An 18,055-nucleotide genomic window follows, 5' to 3' on the forward strand; every position below is an offset into this window, starting at 1 on the left:
AATTCAATGTCATGCTCAGATTTAAGATCAAGACTAGAGAAAATGCTTGAAATGAATGTACATGGTTAAAATTGTTGTCTCGGATAATGAATAATTCATGAAAAAAGAGGACCATGAAACAGGTTGATGGCTTTCTGAAGAATTTACTTGAAACATGTTTAGAAGCAAGGTTGATTACCATATTTCAATTATATATTTATATTATTTATCTGTATTTATCTATTTATCTGTATTTTAACTATTTATTTAATAATGCATATTTACCTATTTATTTAGTAATTAATCCATTCTGTTCTAATCAATTCTTTAAACTTCTTGGTATGAAGAGGTAGGCTACACACTTAGGCTATCCTAATCATCCTCATCCTCCTCCTCTCCAGCAGTGTTCTGACAGGTGCTGCTGCAGCTGCATGACTCCATGCATAACATGCCACTTTTCCTGCAACTGTAGCGCTGGCTTAGACATCCCTTGACGCAACCACAGAAGGTGATCTCCTTACAAGCTTTTGGAATTGGTGAGAGATAGTAGCTGTGGCACTAACTGATCATGCACATTTGGATGGCCTGATAAGTGTGTGTTGTGTTTGGGCCACCAACATGCTTTATTGGTGCCCCCCAGTCGTGCATGAATTGTTTAATTATGCCTACGCACACAAGGGAAGCCCGTTGTCGTTTTTTCTCTGGTAAACGTGCGGGTTCTCCTGTTTCCGAGGTTCCGTCAAGGAAGATGGCAAGAGTAGCCAGGGCGCTTGGGGAGTCCTCAGCAGCCTTACAAGCCTCACTTTTTTCTCTTAGCACAAGGCCTGCAGTTCCCCAACCTGCTCCTTCTACCAGTCCGCATGAGCTGGAGGAGGAAGATGAGGAGGCCATTGTGGACGTTGAGACGGTTCTTGCGTCTGAGGGAGAGGAGCTACCTTGTGCACTGCCCTGTGTAGCCAGCCCCGTGGGAGGCGAGCTGGCCCGTCTGTTTGAGGAGGTCCTTGGCAGGGCATCCAGGGCTCTTGATATTCCCCTTCCAGAAAAGCCCCTTGCCTCTGCATCTAGGTTCCACACAGACATGACTGAGCGCCCAGTGGCGGCGCTTATTCCCCTCCTACCAGACTTTAGTGACTTGGTCTGTCACCAGTTTTCCTCCCCAACTACTTTTCATAGGTGGTCTGGCCAGGCTAAGGTGCTTTCCAACATGCATGGTGAAGGGCTGAAGGGCCCACAGTGGATCAAGCTTTGGAGCCCCTCTTCAACTCCCCCAACTCCCTCTTTGGTGGTCCCTCCTGCCTCAGTGCCAATGGCAGGACTATGGAGGCGCTGCTGGGTAAGCTTGGCCCATGCATAGGCCCATAGTGATGCAAGGCCGCCTGGCTAACACAGCGGCCATTCTGTCCCTGTATGTTCGACACCTCTCTGGTCTCTTGCAAAGCAGTGCCGGTGATCCCACTCTTTTGATAGAGCTCCAGTCAGCCTCTGTGTACCTCACTGCAGTGTCTAAGGAGCAGGCAGTGGCATCGGGCCGCTCCTTGCCTCAGTTCTAAGTAGCTAGACGCCATCTCTGGCTGTCTTAATCTCAGCTCCAGCAGGCAGACAGAGAACGTCTTTTGAGAGTGCCGGTGGAGCCTGGGTCCATGTTCGGCCCACAGCAGGCGCGTGACAGCTGGCCCTGTGCAGAAGAGGTGAGAGGGTCTCTTGGCAGGCGTACCAGGGGCGCTAGGCGCCCTAGAGCATTCACGCCTCAGCCAACACCTACCTTGCGGCATCCGTCTTGGGGGCCGACTGATCTCAGGCAGCGGCTTCAGGCATCCCAGGGGCGGGGTGGCCGCCCACAAGCTGGCCAGGGGGCCAGCGTGCTACTAGCCGTGGCCTCTCCAGGTGCTCTCGTCATTCCTGACAATCTCCGGGCCAGCCAGCCTCACCTCTCAGCTCGATGCATTAAGGCTTGGCTGGAGCAGATCCATGGGTGCTCTCCACCATGACCCACGCTCAGACCTTATGTGCAGAGCTGTCCACCCTCCTGGACAAAAGGGCGATAAGGGAAGTGAGGAGTTCAGACCCCCAAGCGGGGTTCTTCTCCCGTTGTTTTCTTGTACCCAAGCACACAGAGGACCTTCGTCCTATTTTAGACCTCAGGGCTCTCAACGTACACCGGTCTCTGAGGTGCAGGTTCATCACAGTTCCGAGGGTGCGGCAGGCCATCAATGCAGGGGACTGGTTTGCTACCATCGACCTACAGGATGCTTATTTTCAGATACCCATGGCCAGGGCATTGGCAGTTCCTGAGGTTTGCGTTCGAGGGTCAGGTCTTCGAGTTCCAAGTCCCCCCATTTGGAATCTCTCTGGCCCCCCGAACCTTCACCAGGTGCATGGAGGCAGAGGGGGCTGAGGATATTAAACTATCTAGACGACTGGCTCATCTGTGCAACCTCAGAAGTGCAATGCCGCCTACACGTGGCCTTGCTGTTGAAGCACATTCAGGACTTTGGCTTGCGCCCCAATCCCAAGTAAAGCAGGCTCCAGCCTTCCCAGGTCACCACCTTCCTGGGCATGGTCCTGGACTCCAGGAGGGCAACCGTCTCAATGTCTCAGTTGCTTCACGTTGCACGCCCAGGTGGAGTGGAAACTCTGCCTTCGCCTCTTGGGCCTTATGGCCCTTCACATGCGCCCAGTCCAGAGGTGCCTGTTGAGCCTTGGTCTGTGCCCCCCAGTTTTCCTCAACTTGACTAATTAAGAAGCGCTAATAGGATATTTGACCGGCATATCATCAAAATGTCCGGAAAACGAAACCTCTGCCGGTCACTTTGACCGGGACAATTTTTTCTAGTGGAAACTCTGACACACACACACACACACACACACACACACACACACACACACACACACACACACACACACACACACACACACTATCTCTCTCTTATCAGATATATTAGCACTGGTCACACACACAGAAACACACACACACACACTACCTCTCCTTTATCAGATATACTAGCACTGGTCACACACGTGTGCACAGACACACACAGACAGACACAAACACACACACACACACACACACACATAGACAAACACACACACACACGCCATATAAAAGCAAATGTTATTTAAACAATGGTACGAGAAGATTCTCCAATATGATCACAACAACACAGAGCTCTGCTAGGCCCTGGGCAGCATGCAGACACCCACCCTTACCACTCTCTTCACCCCCAGCATAACACTGACTCCAGCACAGGCCCAGCATAACACTGACTCCAGCATAGGCCCAGCATAACACTGACTCCAGCACAGGCCCAGCCTAACACTGACTCCAGCACAGGCCCAGCCTAACACTGACTCCAGCACAGGCCCACAGGCCCAGCCTAACACTGACTCCAGCACAGGCCCAGCCTAACACTGACTCCAGCATAGGCCCAGCCTAACACTGACTCCAGCATAGGCCCAGCCTAACACTGACTCCAGCACAGGCCTAGCCTAACACTGACTCCAGCACAGGCCCAGCCTAACACTGACTCCAGCACAGGCCCAGGCTGTCTTCTGACCCCAGGGCTGCCCTGTAGAGCTCTGCTAGGCCCTGGGCAGCATGCATACACCCACCCTCTCTATTTGTTAATCAGGGAAATGGCAGTGGGGACAAATGAATTCTTAAACCTTGTTGTCCTACATCTTGGCATTGTGTACCTCCGCCCTGAGGGGAGGAGTCTAAACTCCACAAACAGGGGGTGGCTGGGGTCCGCAACAACCGAATAAGCTTTCCTGGTCGTTCTGGTGTCAAAGATATGGTGGAGGTCAGTAAAATGAGTGCCAGCAATCTTACTACATACTTTAACAATGCTCTCCAGTCTGTTTTTGTTCTTTATAGACAATGGCTAATAAAAGAAAAGGTTAAAACAGACTCAATAAAACAGGTGTAGAACATCCTCATAAAAGTAGGATCAATGTTAAAGTTCCTCAGTTTCCTAAAAAAGTGCATGTACGCTGGTGGGCTTTGGAACATACCATGTCACATTGTGACTCAACATTTAATTCACTGTCCATTTTGATCCCTAAGTATTTGTACTCCTCAACCCTGTCAACAGACTGCCCAGTTATGACTGCAGGGGGAAGAGGGGAGCGTTGTTTCCTAAAATCAATTATCATTTCCTTGTCTTTGTCACATTTATGTTTAAAAAGCAGTCATTGCACCATTTGCTGAAATCACTCACCACTGGCCCATGGTCAATGTCATTGTCCTTAAGTAAAGCATCAGAGAAAACGTTATTAACTTCACCCTTTGAGATCTGAAAGTTAAAAAGTCAACCAGCCATGCTATTAGCCCTAAATTAATGTTGTGAATCTTTGCAAGCCTATCTGCTAAAATATGAGGTTGTATACAATTAAAAGCCGAAGAGAAATCAACACAAATTAGTCTTGCCCTGCAGAGCTGCCCTGGGCCCCAGGCTTCCTGCAAACACCGGCCCACACCTCAGACCTAACCCTGACTCCAAACATGACTCTCACATTTTAGATATTCTGTTTGTCCGTTTGAAATAATGCAATTATCATTGTCACATACAAGTAACTTTGCAAACAGCAAAAATGGATTCAGCAGAAAAAATACCCCTAGAATAGTCTGTTTGCCAACTTTTACTCAAAAATGCCAGAGGGTGTTAGCCTAATCAAAGTTCCAGGACAACGTGGTGGTAACATAACTACGTATGTGTGCAGCTATACTGTAAGTCAAAATGGTGTTGTTCACCATCATGCAACCCTAGGCCCATATAACACTGCACACATTACATTCCTGGACACCTTACATAACATGCTCACTAATGTTCAGAGACCAGAGCAGACCAGATACAGTACGGCATCATATGGGACAATGTTAGCTTCCATAGGGCAGCTTTGGTCCGCAACTGGTTTACAGAACACCCACTCTTCACTGTACTCAACCTCCCCCCATACTCTCCATTCTTGTCCAATTGAAGAGTTCCTCTCTGCCTGGTGCTGGAAGGTCTATGACCATCATCCCCCTCAACGCATAGCCCTTTTACAGTTCTCAATGCTTCGGTTAGCGGTTTTAGATTGATAATTGAAATTTTAGATGATAGGCCTCAGTGAAGGATTTTTAACACCCACACCAACCCGACTCATCATGACGTGCCTTAGCCTCAAAAAGGTTGAGAACCTCTGCTCTACGCATTAACTGAATCCCTGTTCCAAACAGTGATTTATTTTTTATTACACCTGTTGACTAGTACGGTCACAAATATGTGATTAGAATGTTCGCGAACCGAGAGTTCCACATTATGATAAGACAATTACCCTCAGAGATTTTCTCCATAGACTGTATTGAGGACACTGAAACTATAGATCATTTGCGTAGAATTCTAGAAGGAAACTAGCCTAGAAATCTAGACGCACCCTAGCGGCGGCAAATTAATTTGCTCAGCCTGTACGTCTAGTATCGAACCATAGGAATTTCTATTGCCTTAACACCGTGGATGTTCTCCAATCACAGCGCTCTATTTCGTTAGAGAGTCTTAAGGTGGGCTTAACAGGATAACGACAGTCCTGTGACGGTGAACAACAAGGAAGGTGGCTATGGCGAACGAAGAGCGGTTGTTTGAATCGGCGTTGGCGTCAACTTTGGAGGAGTTGGACTTGTGCTTTTCTTTGAAAGTTGAGCAACACAATGCACTTAAGTCATTCCTTTCTAAGAAGGATGTGTTTGCCATTTTGCCTACCGGATACGGATATGGTCGTAGCGCTGGCCTATTGCATGCCTAGGCAGTTTGAAAGACAATTCTCTGCCCGCCCCTTGGATTAAGCGAGGTGAATGATTCGATGCCAGACTATACATCTCAATGATATAGGATGGCCCCGCCAGGCTAGAAGGAAACAGGAAAATAATTCACTCCTCAACAGGTTAAATAAGCCTACAGAGGAAAGCAAACAATTCAACATTTTAACCATGTGTAGACCGTGACCGTAGAGGACAATCTCTCACTGCTGTAGTGTGTAGTGCATAGTGCAGTGTGTAGTGTGTAGTGCAGTGTGTTGTGTGTAGTGCAGTGTGTAGTGTAGTGTGTAGTGCAGTGTGTAGTGTGTAGTGCGTAGTGTAGTGTAGTGTAGTGTAGTGTAGTGTGTAGTGCAGTGTGTAGTGCAGTGTGTAGTGTGTAAGTATATAAGTATACTCTTTTGATCCCGTGAGGGAAATTTGGTCTCTGCATTTATCCCAATCCGTGAATTAGTGAAACACACAGTGTACACACAGTGAGGTGAAGCACACACTAATTTCAGTGCAGTGAGCTGCCTGCATCAACAGCGGCGCTCGGGGAGCAGTGAGGGGTTAGGTACCTTGCTCAAGGGCACTTCAGCCGTGCCTACTGGTCGGGGTTCGAACCGGCAACCCTCCGGTTACAGGTCCAAAGTGCTAACCAGTAGGCCACGGCTGCTGTAGTGCAGTGTGTAGTGCAGTGTGTAGTGTGTAGTGTAGTGTGTAATGCAGTGTGTAGTGTGTAGTGCAGTGTGTAGTGTGTAGTGCAGTGTGTAGTCCAGTGTGCAGTGCAGTTTGTAGTGTAGTGTGTAATGCAGTGTGTAGTGTGTAGTGCAGTGTGTAGTGTGTAGTGCAGTGTGTAGTGTGTAGTGCAGTGTGTAGTGTGTAGTGTGTAGTGCAGTGTGTAGTGTGTAGTGCAGTGTGTAGTGTGTAGTGCAGTGTGTAGTGCATTGTGTAGTGTGTAGTGCAGTGTGTAGTGCAGTGTGTAGTGTGTAGTGTGTAGTGCAGTGTGTAGTGCAGTGTGTAGTGTGTAGTGTGTAGTGTGTAGTGTGTAGTGTGTAGTGTGTAGTGTGTAGTGTGTAGTGTGTAGTGCAGTGTGTAGTGTGTAGTGCAGTGTGTAGTGTGTAGTGCAGTGTGCAGTGTGTAGTGTGTAGTGCAGTGTGTAGTGCAGTGTGTAGTGTGTAGTGTGTAGTGCAGTGTGTAGTGCATTGTGTAGTGTGTAGTGCAGTGTGTAGTGTGTAGTGCAGTGTGTAGTGTGTAGTGTGTAGTGTGTAGTGTGTAGTGTAGTGTAGTGTGTAATGCAGTGTGTAGTGCAGTGTGTAGTGTAGTGTGTAGTGTTAGTGTGTAGTGCAGTGTGTAGTGCAGTGTGTAGTGTGTAGTGCAGTGTGTAGTGTAGTGCAGTGTGTAGTGTGTAGTGCAGTGTGTAGTGTAGTGTGCAATGCAGTGTGTAGTGCATTGTGTAGTGCAGTGTGTAGTGCAGTGTGTAGTGTAGTGTGTAGTGTAGTGTGTAGTGCAGTGTGTAGTGTAATGTGTAGTGCAGTGTGTAGTGCAGTGTGTAATGCAGTGTGTAATGCAGTGTGTAGTGCAGTGTGTAATGCAGTGTGTAATGAGGTGTGTAGTGCAGTGTGTAGTGTGCAGTGCAGCGTGTAGTGCAGTGTGTAGTGCAGTGTGTAGTGTGCAGTGTGTAGTGCAGTGTGTAGTGCAGTGTGTAGTGCAGTGTGTAGTGTGCAGTGCAGTGTGTAGTGCAGTGTGTAGTGTAGTGTGTAGTGCAGTGTGTAGTGCAGTGTGTAGTGCAGTGTAGTGTGTAGTGCAGTGTGTAGTGCAGTGTTTAGTGCAGTGTGTAGTGCAGTGTTTAGTGCAGTGTGTAGTGTAGTGTGTACTGCAGTGAGTAATGTATCTGATGGTCTCTGATTTGTAAACAAAGGCGCTTTAAGCTGCTAATAACCCCTGAACAAATGTAACTGTACCATCTACTCCAGTAGCAGTCTATCCTCTCCTCATTCCTAACATTGCTTATGTGTGTTTGGTTATGTGGAAACAGCAGGCTACTCACTGTACTGAACAGTCTCCTGCATCTTCTCCCAGACTCTGAACTTCAGGTTGCCCAGGTGCTTTGCCACGTTGACCAGAGCTCCTGAAACCCTCCCTGGATCCTGCAGTGTGCACTGGGCTCTGGAATAACATTCAGAAGTCAGTGCTGCTGTGGGTTTGGGTTCAGAACCACAGAGAAGAGAGAGACAGGAGGCAGATCACTCACCTTTCCACTGTGCTCTTGTAGCTCTGGAAAATAAGAATAGAAAGAATATGTCAGCCATTATCTATCTATAAAGCAAGAAGCGTCTGTGTGTCTGTGTGTGTGTGTGTGTGTGTGTGTGTGTGTGTCTGTGGCACGCATATCTCGCTGACCGTTTGTCAGACTGATTACAAACTTGGCAGGTGTCTTGCTACGGGCATGAGTAAGTGCACTGCCGAATTTTACGTTGTTTGAATAAGAAATGCAAAAGATATCGTTAAATAGCCTATATCGGCAAAAGAAGCACGCATTGGCTTTCGCCGCTAGCCACTCCCCCTCCCACACAGCACTGTAGGACTGTAAGCAGAATTGGATCAGTGTAGGTTACACGGGTAAAAACTTAAGCGAGTGCAAGATAATTCCACGGATTTTGCAACAACACGCCAACATGCCAACACACACAGGTAGGCTATATGCGGTGGCTCTTCAAAATGACGTAAAAAATGATGTGCAATAAGCGGACACTTCGAATAGCCCAGGCTACTTTGAACTGTCTTTAGACTTTGAATAAGCACACGACAATTCAAACTGCAAGGTCCTAAATTGAAACGAGCGATAATGGTCCCGAATCAAAGAACGTCCCAGAATGCCACACATGCAAAGCATAACCAGCGACAAGCAACGAGTGGCAGACAGTGTGATGTCACTTATGAATAGCCCAGGTTACTTTGGACTGTCTTTAGACTTTGAATAAACAAACGACAATTCCAACTGCAAGGTCCTAAATTGAAACGAGCGATAATGGTCCCGAATTAAAGAACGTCTCAGAATGCCACACATGCAAAGCATAACCAGCGATAAGCAACGAGTGGCAGACAGAGTGTGATGTCACTTATAGGCCACCAGAGACTGTTTTTGAGTCACACCGTTGCAAATTCCATATGATGCATCATTCCACAAAATGGTTTGTTTTCTCTATCATCAGGTTATTCAATAGGCTAAGCATATAGCCTTGACTCAAAACAGCTGTTAGGATTATGTCATTTTGATTTGTAAAAAATGTCACATGCAGCCATGCTTAAATTCTGCTCACTTCACATTTATTATATTATCTGTAGGCCTATTCATTATTGAATGCTTACCTGGAATTATGTTTTTCCCTAACATCCTATTTTTAAAGCAGGCCTACCTGCAGGCATGTAATTGGGCTACAGGAATAGCATGTTTGAACGGGCACTGCACTAGTTGTTATAATTAGGTATTTTGGAAACTGTACAATCCTGCCCCCCCTCCTCCATGTCAAGCTTAAAGCAACACCAAAGCACTTTACCTCTGTCGCACGCACATTATTTGATTTTCCAGCGGCTTTGTAAATAACGATGTCCACAGACAAGGTAGAGTATGTTGCATGATTTTATGAAAGTATGATGTATTGCGACATCAGAAGCAAGTCACATTTGTAGTTTCTTATGTCTCATTCCATCGAACTACAGATCCGCTACCCGATCTGGCAAACTTGCATAGTGTGGTTATAGCCGATAGAGGGTCGTAAAGCGAATGCAGAAGTGCAGTTCATCCTGTTACGAGTTAATGAACCACTGAAACAATTTTGGAAACATTATTTTAAGGTACAAAAAACTCTTTGGTGTTGCTTTAAGTTTTTCATTTTTGATTGTAAAGTAACAAGTAAAGTGATTATTAAACAGATGATTTTATCCAAAGTGCACACAGACTTGGAAATTAACCAGGGAGGACAACAGATTGTCTATAATGCTACCAATCCACCAATACACCCACACATTTATAAAATATGTATCCTCACCCTAACTAATCATTAGTGCATGTGTATGTAACAACTGTTAAATAATGGAAATAGTACTTCATCAACAAAATATTATTGCATAATTTATTAAGTATTAACAATTCATAAACATATTTTAGATATAGGCTTATTTACTATGAACAAACCAGCATGGCTCAGACATGCTGACAGGGAAATGTGTTACTGTTACTGTATGCTTACCTTCATGCAGTGCATTAAAATACTGGGTAAGCTCCCTAATGTTATGCGTTACTCACCGGTGAGTGACTTGTTATGTATGTGTGTAAACTAGCCGGCTGTTGTGTTGTCGGGATGAAAGGGTTTATGTTATGCCACCCAAGTTGTGTAGTATAGCCACTGGGTATAGTAAGTATATATAAGTATATAAGTATATGTACTCTATTGATCCCGTGAGGAAAATTTGGTCTCTGCATTTATCCCAATCCGTGAATTAGTGAAACACACTCAGCACACAGTGAAGTGAAGCACACACTAATCCCGGCGCAGTGAGCTGCCTGCAACAACAGCGGCGCTCGGGGAGCAGTGTGGGGTTAGGTGCCTTGTTCAAGGGCACTTCAGCCGTGCCTACTGGTCGGGGTTCGAACTGGCAACCCTCCGGTTTCAAGTCCGAAGGACTAACCAGTGGGCCACGGCTGCCCCCTATAAGCTGACCCATTCCAAATTGTGTGTATTGTTCTCTGTAAATGCTGGTAATGAACTGCCAAGAAAGCAAATATTCTTTGCCTCGTCACATGTGTGTACAAATACTTTATTTATGAGAATTAACATAGGTGCAATGCTTAACAAATGATGAACAAAGCATTTTGTAATAGTTTGCAATTGGTTTATAATGGGAAACTAATTTCATTTATAAGTGGTTGTTTCATTATTTATTAAGTATACATCATGTACTTACAAACATATTTTTTGGATATGCTTATTTACAATGAATAAACCATTTATAACTGTGTGAACAAATGCTTTACTGATGATTAATTATGCATGAACAAGAAATTACTAATGATGACCAAACCATTAACTAATAAGTAACAAAGGCTTAATAAATGATGAATTGTGTGTAGTTATGACCGCCGCGCAGCGAAGCGGCGGTCATATAGGTTTAGTCAGATTTTTTTTCTTTCTTTTTTTTTTCTTTTTCGCATGCCCAAATTTCTGTCAATGATTCCCGGGACACTGAAAGACCGGGGCACACGAAACTTGGTGGGCATGTAACCCCACATGGATAGCATGGAACCATCGTTTTTCGTTTTGATCTGTAGCCCCCCCGCTGGACTGGACCCCCCGAAAGGAGGGTAGGGCAGACACAGTTTTCTGTGAATATCTCGAAAACCGTAGGGTTTAGGAGGACCATTTTTTTTTGTATGTTGATCTCAAAGGGCCATGTCAACCCATTCCATAACCACTCATTTCATGTATAGCGCCACCTAGTTAAACACAAAAAAGTAAAAATGAGGTGTTGTAATCGAAGGTATCTGTGACCTAACATAGTCAAAACTGCACAAAATTGGAAGTGTAGGATCATTATGACACCTTCTGTATGCACGCCAAGTTTCGTGGAATTCCGTTCATGGGGGGCCACACAATAAATTAATTTATGTTACTATACACCAACTGGCCTGTAGGTGGCCAGAGACAGTTTTCTGTTAATATCTCGAGAACCGTAGGGCCTAGGAGGTCCACCTTTTTTATGTATGTTGGTCTTAAGGGGGCATGTCAACCCATCCCATTACCACTTATTTCATGTATAGCGCCACCTAGTTAAAAAATTAAAAAGCAAAAAATTAGGTGTTTTCATCACAATATCTCTGGCTGACAAGGTCAAAACTGCACGAAATTAAAAGTGTAGGATCATTATGACACCCTCCGAATGCATGCCAAGTTTTGTGTACTTTCGTTCATGGGGGGCCTTACAATAAAATAATTTATTTGTACATTTAGTGACGTACACAAACAAGGATTCCCGGGACACTGAAAGACCGGGGTACACAAAACTTGGTGGGCATGTACCCCCACATGGATAGCATGGAACCGTCATTTTTCGTTTTGATCTGTAGCCCCCCCGCTGGACTGGACCCCCCGAAAGGAGGGTAGGGCAGACACAGTTCTCTGTGAATATCTTGAGAACTGTAGGGCCTAGGATGACCATTTTTTTCCGTATGTTTGCCTCCAGGGGTCATGTTAACCCATTTCATGTGCACACATGTGCACAAACAGATACACACACACACACACACACACACACACACACACATAACATAAACATAACACAAACAATCAAGAATTTCTCAGAATTATGAACAGGCAAGATGGAGGTGGGATTGTATAAAATGAATTTTTCATGTGAAATCTATGAACTAATCATGTTTTGGTACTTGTTGTCTAGCAGATACCAGTGAGAATTGAGTGTGGATAATGACATTTAGTGAGACAGTTAGAATCATATAGGCCTTTCAGCGTGATTTCTTTTTGTGGAAAAAATGTGCTGGACTGGGCGGCGGTCATATTTTGTACCGCTCTGCGGTACATCTAGTTATTATAAAGTGTTAACACGATAGCAGTTATGTGATATATTTGTCAAACTAGCTTTCAGCTTAGATCTGTTCGCATTCTTGGTGTTGGGATGATGTTGGCCAATCGTGAAACGTGAAGACGCACAGACCGCCTATATTCAAGAATGATTACTTCCGCATTTATGAGCGATAGCGTAATCTAGGTACACTGCAGTCATTTTTACTGTCTAGCCTACAACATCAAATACATCGATTGTCATCAGATGTTGTATGGTATGCACGTCCATAGTGGTGTATTTGCACGCACAACACTGTTAAAGCGCCTGTGAGATCCAAAATGTTTGGAGAGGCGGAGCGCCCACTCCTACACGTGAGATGACTTAGTTTCAAGATAACTGATTGGTCAGTAGGCAGTAGTTTTACACGATTTGAGCTATAACTTAGCACATAACCTGTTCCGACCAGGTTTGGTTGGCAGTATAAGACACCGTGGTGATACAGCGACGCTAAAACAGAGCCACTTTTGTGTCACAGCATACCCTGGCTTTGACACACTTCATTATACAGACGGCGGATGGTTCCTACCTGCAGGAATGTGATGTCATCAGATCCCATCTTCTCCTCTATGGCTCTGATTGTGTCTGAAAGAGATGAGATCTCTCTGCTCATCTTCTCAATCTTCTCCTTCATCATCTGACTCTTCTGCTCCTCTTCCTCCCTCAGTGCAGCTATCCTGGCTGCCTCTTCATCTCGTAGAAACTGGTGAAGCTTCTCAAACTCCTCCTTGATCTGCCGCTCTGTGTGTTGAGTCTGAGTCTAAATAAACAAAAAATCTAAAATTATTGATCCAATCATCACTCTTGAAATGATTTGCTTTTACATGATGACATTAGAAATATAATTGCTTTATTAAATAATCCAGATCTCACCTTAATATGTGTTGCTGTTTGGTCACAGATGAGTTTAACTTCTTCAAAGGTCTCCAGTTTCTTCTGTAAGGGCTGCAGTTGGATTTTGGAATGAATGAGCACAATGTTCAGTCTACACTGCAGTACACTAACAATACTGGCGCTATGAAACCAAGTTGCTGCATGTGTAGGGAGTGTGTGAGGGAATATGTAGATATATATGTGCATACATGTAGATTCAGAACTGATATGGTGATGGCATGGGGCAACACAACATGTAGAAAATGTATATGGGTGTTGCACATTAAGGGATATTAGAGATGTTAAGATACAGAATGTAAGGCACAATTAATGTGGGAAAATGTATATTTCAATGATTTAAAGGAAATTGTGTAAAATTGTAGTGCATAGGCTAATTACACCACATCTCATATAATAACTGCAAGAGATTTGCAGACAGTGGTGATATCAACTTGTACTTTCTGTTAGAGAAAGTTTAACCCTTATAAGGTGTTCGGGTCTGTGGGACCCGTTTTCAGTTTTTAGCTTAATAAAAATGATACAAATAATTATTTTTTAAAACTAAGATTCATTGGCCTTGGCTGATTTTCCATGAGGAACATAAATCAGAAAACATTTTCAATGACCCCCCCCTGCATACCCCCCCTTCACATTTATATTACACACAGGATGTTCGGGTCCACTGGACCCGGAACTAGTTAAAGTGTGGAAATCAGGTCCTGTGTGTGTGTGTGTGTGTGTGTGTCAGAGGGTTTTGATGGTGATGCAGAGCAAATAGTTTCAAAGAAATGAGGATAACATTTCTGAAAATTCAGTCCGACACTGAGTTTGAAGAGGAGGATAAGCATCAGCCAGCTCAGAAACGTAAGAGCCTCAGGACTAGCCCTTCAGCAGCCAGAACAAGCCTGCAAGCACCCAGCCCCAGGACCATCCCGTGAGCAACCAGGACCAGCCCGCAAGAAGCCAGGACCATCCCGCAAGCAGCCAGGGCCATCCCGTGAGCAGCCAGGACCAGCCCGCAAGCAGCCAGGACCAGGAACAGGACCATTCCGTAAGCAGTCAGGACCAGCCCGTGATCAGCCAGCCCCAGGACCAGCCCGCAAGCAGCCAGCCCTAGGACCATTCCGTGGGCAGCCAGGACCACCCAGCAAGCAGACCAGTCCGTGAGCAGCCAGGACCAGCCTGCAAGCAGCCAGGACCATCCCGTGAGCAGCCAGGACCAGCCCGCAAGCAGCCAGGATCAGCCCGCAAGCAGCTAGCTGTAGGACTACCCCGTCAGCCTACATCGAAACGCAAGCGAACCTCAGGACCAGCCCGCCAGCCCCAGGACCGGCCAATAAGCAGCAAGCCACAGGACCAGCTCGTCAGTCAGCTTCAAAATGCAAGCAGGCCTCAGGACCAGATCGTGAGCAGCCAGCCATAGGACCAGCCTGTCAGCCAGCTCCGAAATGCAAGCGAACCTCAGGACCAGCCGATGAGCAGCAAGCCGCAGGACCAGCCGTTGAGCAGCCAGCCATAGAACCAGCCATTGAGCAGCCAGACATTGGACTAGACTGTCCGCAGCTTGCAAATGACAACATATGGATGTCAAAAAATGGTAGAATTGAATGGTCTTTCTGCTCAAGAAATGAACCCCCCTGCATGGCTGCCAATGTGATTCGGATACTACCAGGACCTACATGCTCGATGTCTTGTGCATGTCACTCATGCACAAGACATCAATTCTTCTTTTTACCTTTTCATGCCATCCCCTATCAAAAAATACATATGCAATACACACACAGTGAGACTCTGCTCCTCATATGTGGTATAGTCTGGTATAAAATTGCCATGTTCAATGGCTTCAATGTGTTGTTCAGACAGATGTTATTGAGTATGTTCAATTTCTAATGAAATTCAAATAAATAAAACTTGCTTCATTTGTACAATTGTTGATTATTTTCCAGTTATGCCCGTTTCATGATGCATTTCCTTATTTTGTTATATTTTAATACAAAAATAAACAAAAACGAGTGGCACTTCTATTCATAATTGTGATTTAACAAAGGTAAAGGCAACACATTTAACATATGTGTTGTTTATATTACTTGCAATTGGGATGAAGTAACCATCTAGTGAGTATTTAAAAAAAAAGTTTGATTATGTTGAATTAAAAGGCCTAAAATGCAATGGGTCCACTAGACCCAGCAGCACCTCCTGTGTAACAAAAAAACGAACACCCTATGAGGGTTAAGGAAAGTTTGCTGCTGTACACATAGAGTGGGAGTGAAGAGAATCCGAGAATCTCAGCTCAGAGGTCTGGATGTTGCGCAACACACTTGTAACAGCATGGTGTAGAGTGCCATCTACTGGTGCATTAAAGGCATTACAATACCTTCTGCCATGACTGTCTCACTTATGGGTGAACAGATCAAGATGTGTGTCTTTAGAGCCCACTACCAAGGCCGTAGCCAGGATTTTTCAAATATCGAGGTCAGGGGCGTCGCTAGAAATTTTGGGCACCCCAAAATGCTAGGAGGTTCTTCCGAGCCCCCCCATTTTGCCAACAACCATATATTTGTTCAGATTATAACATGTTTTGTTTATAACTTGAACCAACACACTTTTCCACAATATTATTATTTTTAGATGCACCTGTATATCTGAGCCTTTTCCCAAATTGGCTTTGGATATTTATACTGGACCCTGCTCCATCTGTTATTAAGAATGAGCTGCTTCTCCTCATCAGTGTAGCAAATGTTGCATGATTTGCAGGGTCATAGGCTGCAGATCTTGTAAGCTACCTTCTGACACAGTGAGTGTCACATCTTGACTCTCACTTGGGAGGGCCCTTCACCTATCATTTCCCTAGCTCCTCTTTCTTCTCAACTGCCTGATTTCTATCCCCTGTCTCCTGTGTTGGATTTCTTAAAACAACACGTCTCTAAATTACTGAACAATAATTGATATCATTTGACAATAGGTAATATTTGTGCCATGAGATAATATCCTTCACAACATTATCCATCCTATATAACATTGATATAGCTTCGTTTTCAATGCAGGTTAGCTAACTGCATCTCCACTGAATTTCAACATACATTTTCATTATTTAGCATCTCATTGGTAGTAGCCCTATTGCATCTAGTTATTGTATTCAACCATTAGGCCTACATTTCTCACCTTCCCTCCTTCTCTGTCTGCTCTTCTGCTGGCTTTCCAAACGTTAACTTTGTGACAGCCTTTGTTCAGGTCAGGTGAATAAGATTAGCCTACTGGCAGAAATTAACAAGACGTCAAGTTTATTTTGAAGTTTATTTTTAAACTATGTGAGCTGCGTTGCGTTCGTTAATTAGTTTAGGACACACTCCGCGATAGCCGACTCGACTCTACTTTCGTTTTGACATGTCAGAGGTAGGCTATCACGTGACGGTCCGTTGATGCAAAGATAATTGTCTCGTTGGCTAGGCCTATTTGTAGCCTACTTAATAAATGAAACGAAACGAAAAAAATACCGAGGACATGACCTCGGTGTCCTCTATGGTAGCTACGGCCATGCCCACTACCAGTATTACCAGTAGATTCTTACCTTACGGTCCTGTGCTGCTTCATCTATGGGACTGAAGGTGTGATTCTTATGTTTCTTAGACGTCTGACACACCAGACACACAGGCTGCTTATCCTCCAGACAGAAGAGCTTGAGTTTCTCACTGTGCAGACTGCAGAGCACCTCAGACCCTGCTGAAGCTCTCTGACTGATCTCCTGTAAGAAGGTCTCACACAGGTTCCTTAACGCCATGTTAGGAGGATATACTCCTTTAGAGCACTTCCTCCTGCAGTAGGGACATTCTCTGGATCCTTTGCTCTCCCAGAACTGCTGCAGACAGGCTTTACAGATGCTGTGTGCACATGTTAAAATGACGGGATTCTTGTAGATTTCACAGCACACAGGACATGTGAGATCCTCCTCCAGTTTAGAAGTCATTTTGTCTCTGCAGTAAAGTCTCTCCTGTTTGTTGTCCTCAGTCTGGTTCACCAGCTTCACTTTCACTTTCAGCAGTCAGAGCAGACGTGTCAATTATAAACTCAAACCCGTCTCTGTTTTACACTTTAATCCAAAAAACTTTCAACCTCACCAGCATCAAAAAGTTTTCCTCAGTGGTCCAAATATTGTTGAAGAGGGTTCAAAGTTTCCTGTTCCCCGCATGAGTGTCTAGGACAGAGAATCAACCTGCCACACAACTTCACTTCCTGCTCTGGTGGCAGCCAGTGACAGGGAGGGACTAAGGTAAAGAAGGATTCTCAATTCTGATTGGTCAATCTTAGTTGCCAGACCAGTTCCTTGTTCACTGCTGCCACTCCACTGGAGTTCAGTTCAAAGTTCCAGTTGTGGGTGTGAACTGAACCTGACAGACACACAGAGACTGACCCCAGATCAGTGGATTACACACAGACTCTCATTATGGACCCAACCAACTCTTTTTGGGAGGGGAGAACTCCCTCACATGGTAGGCTACAACAGGGTTGCCAACTTCGGGTGTTTGGCTGGAGTGAGATTTTGTGAAGTCATAGTGCGTGTGCGTTAAATTTTTCCCTAAACCTTAAAAATGTCTGTCCCCTGACTTTTTTGCTATGTACAGTATAATCCCTGATTTATGTTTTTTTTTTTTTTTTTTTTTAAACCTAATAGAATGGAAAAGTTTCTTCAAAATGTACAATTAAATTATTGATTGCACTTGAAAACAAGACCAGTGTTTTAACCCCGTGGCATGGAAGGATTATGAGCCACTGGGCCCCTGGGCACAGACATGA

The 18,055-nt window shown here is 44.9% G+C and overlaps 1 protein-coding gene across 1 annotated transcript in view; it reads right to left on the minus strand.

Moving 5' to 3' along the window:
- LOC143100168 (zinc-binding protein A33-like) overlaps positions 1-17,491 on the minus strand; it is a 20,479-nt gene extending 2,988 nt beyond the window's left edge. Inside the window, exons 1-5 of the mRNA XM_076263136.1 lie at positions 16,833-17,491; positions 13,265-13,336; positions 12,921-13,151; positions 8,007-8,029; positions 7,803-7,921 (exon numbers count right to left, since the gene is read on the minus strand). Of these exons, the coding sequence (XP_076119251.1) occupies positions 7,803-7,921; positions 8,007-8,029; positions 12,921-13,151; positions 13,265-13,336; positions 16,833-17,228 (841 nt within the window). The 5' untranslated portion in view covers positions 17,229-17,491. The remainder of the gene's footprint in view (positions 1-7,802; positions 7,922-8,006; positions 8,030-12,920; positions 13,152-13,264; positions 13,337-16,832) is intronic.
- Between the last annotated feature and the right edge of the window lie 564 nt (positions 17,492-18,055).

The sequence above is a fragment of the Alosa pseudoharengus genome, unplaced genomic scaffold (assembly GCF_046254945.1).
Source record: "Alosa pseudoharengus isolate Yale_2024_CS ecotype anadromous, Long Island Sound unplaced genomic scaffold, YU_APseudo_1.1 YU_APseudo_1.1_scf_3, whole genome shotgun sequence".
NCBI lineage: Eukaryota > Metazoa > Chordata > Actinopteri > Clupeiformes > Clupeidae > Alosa > Alosa pseudoharengus.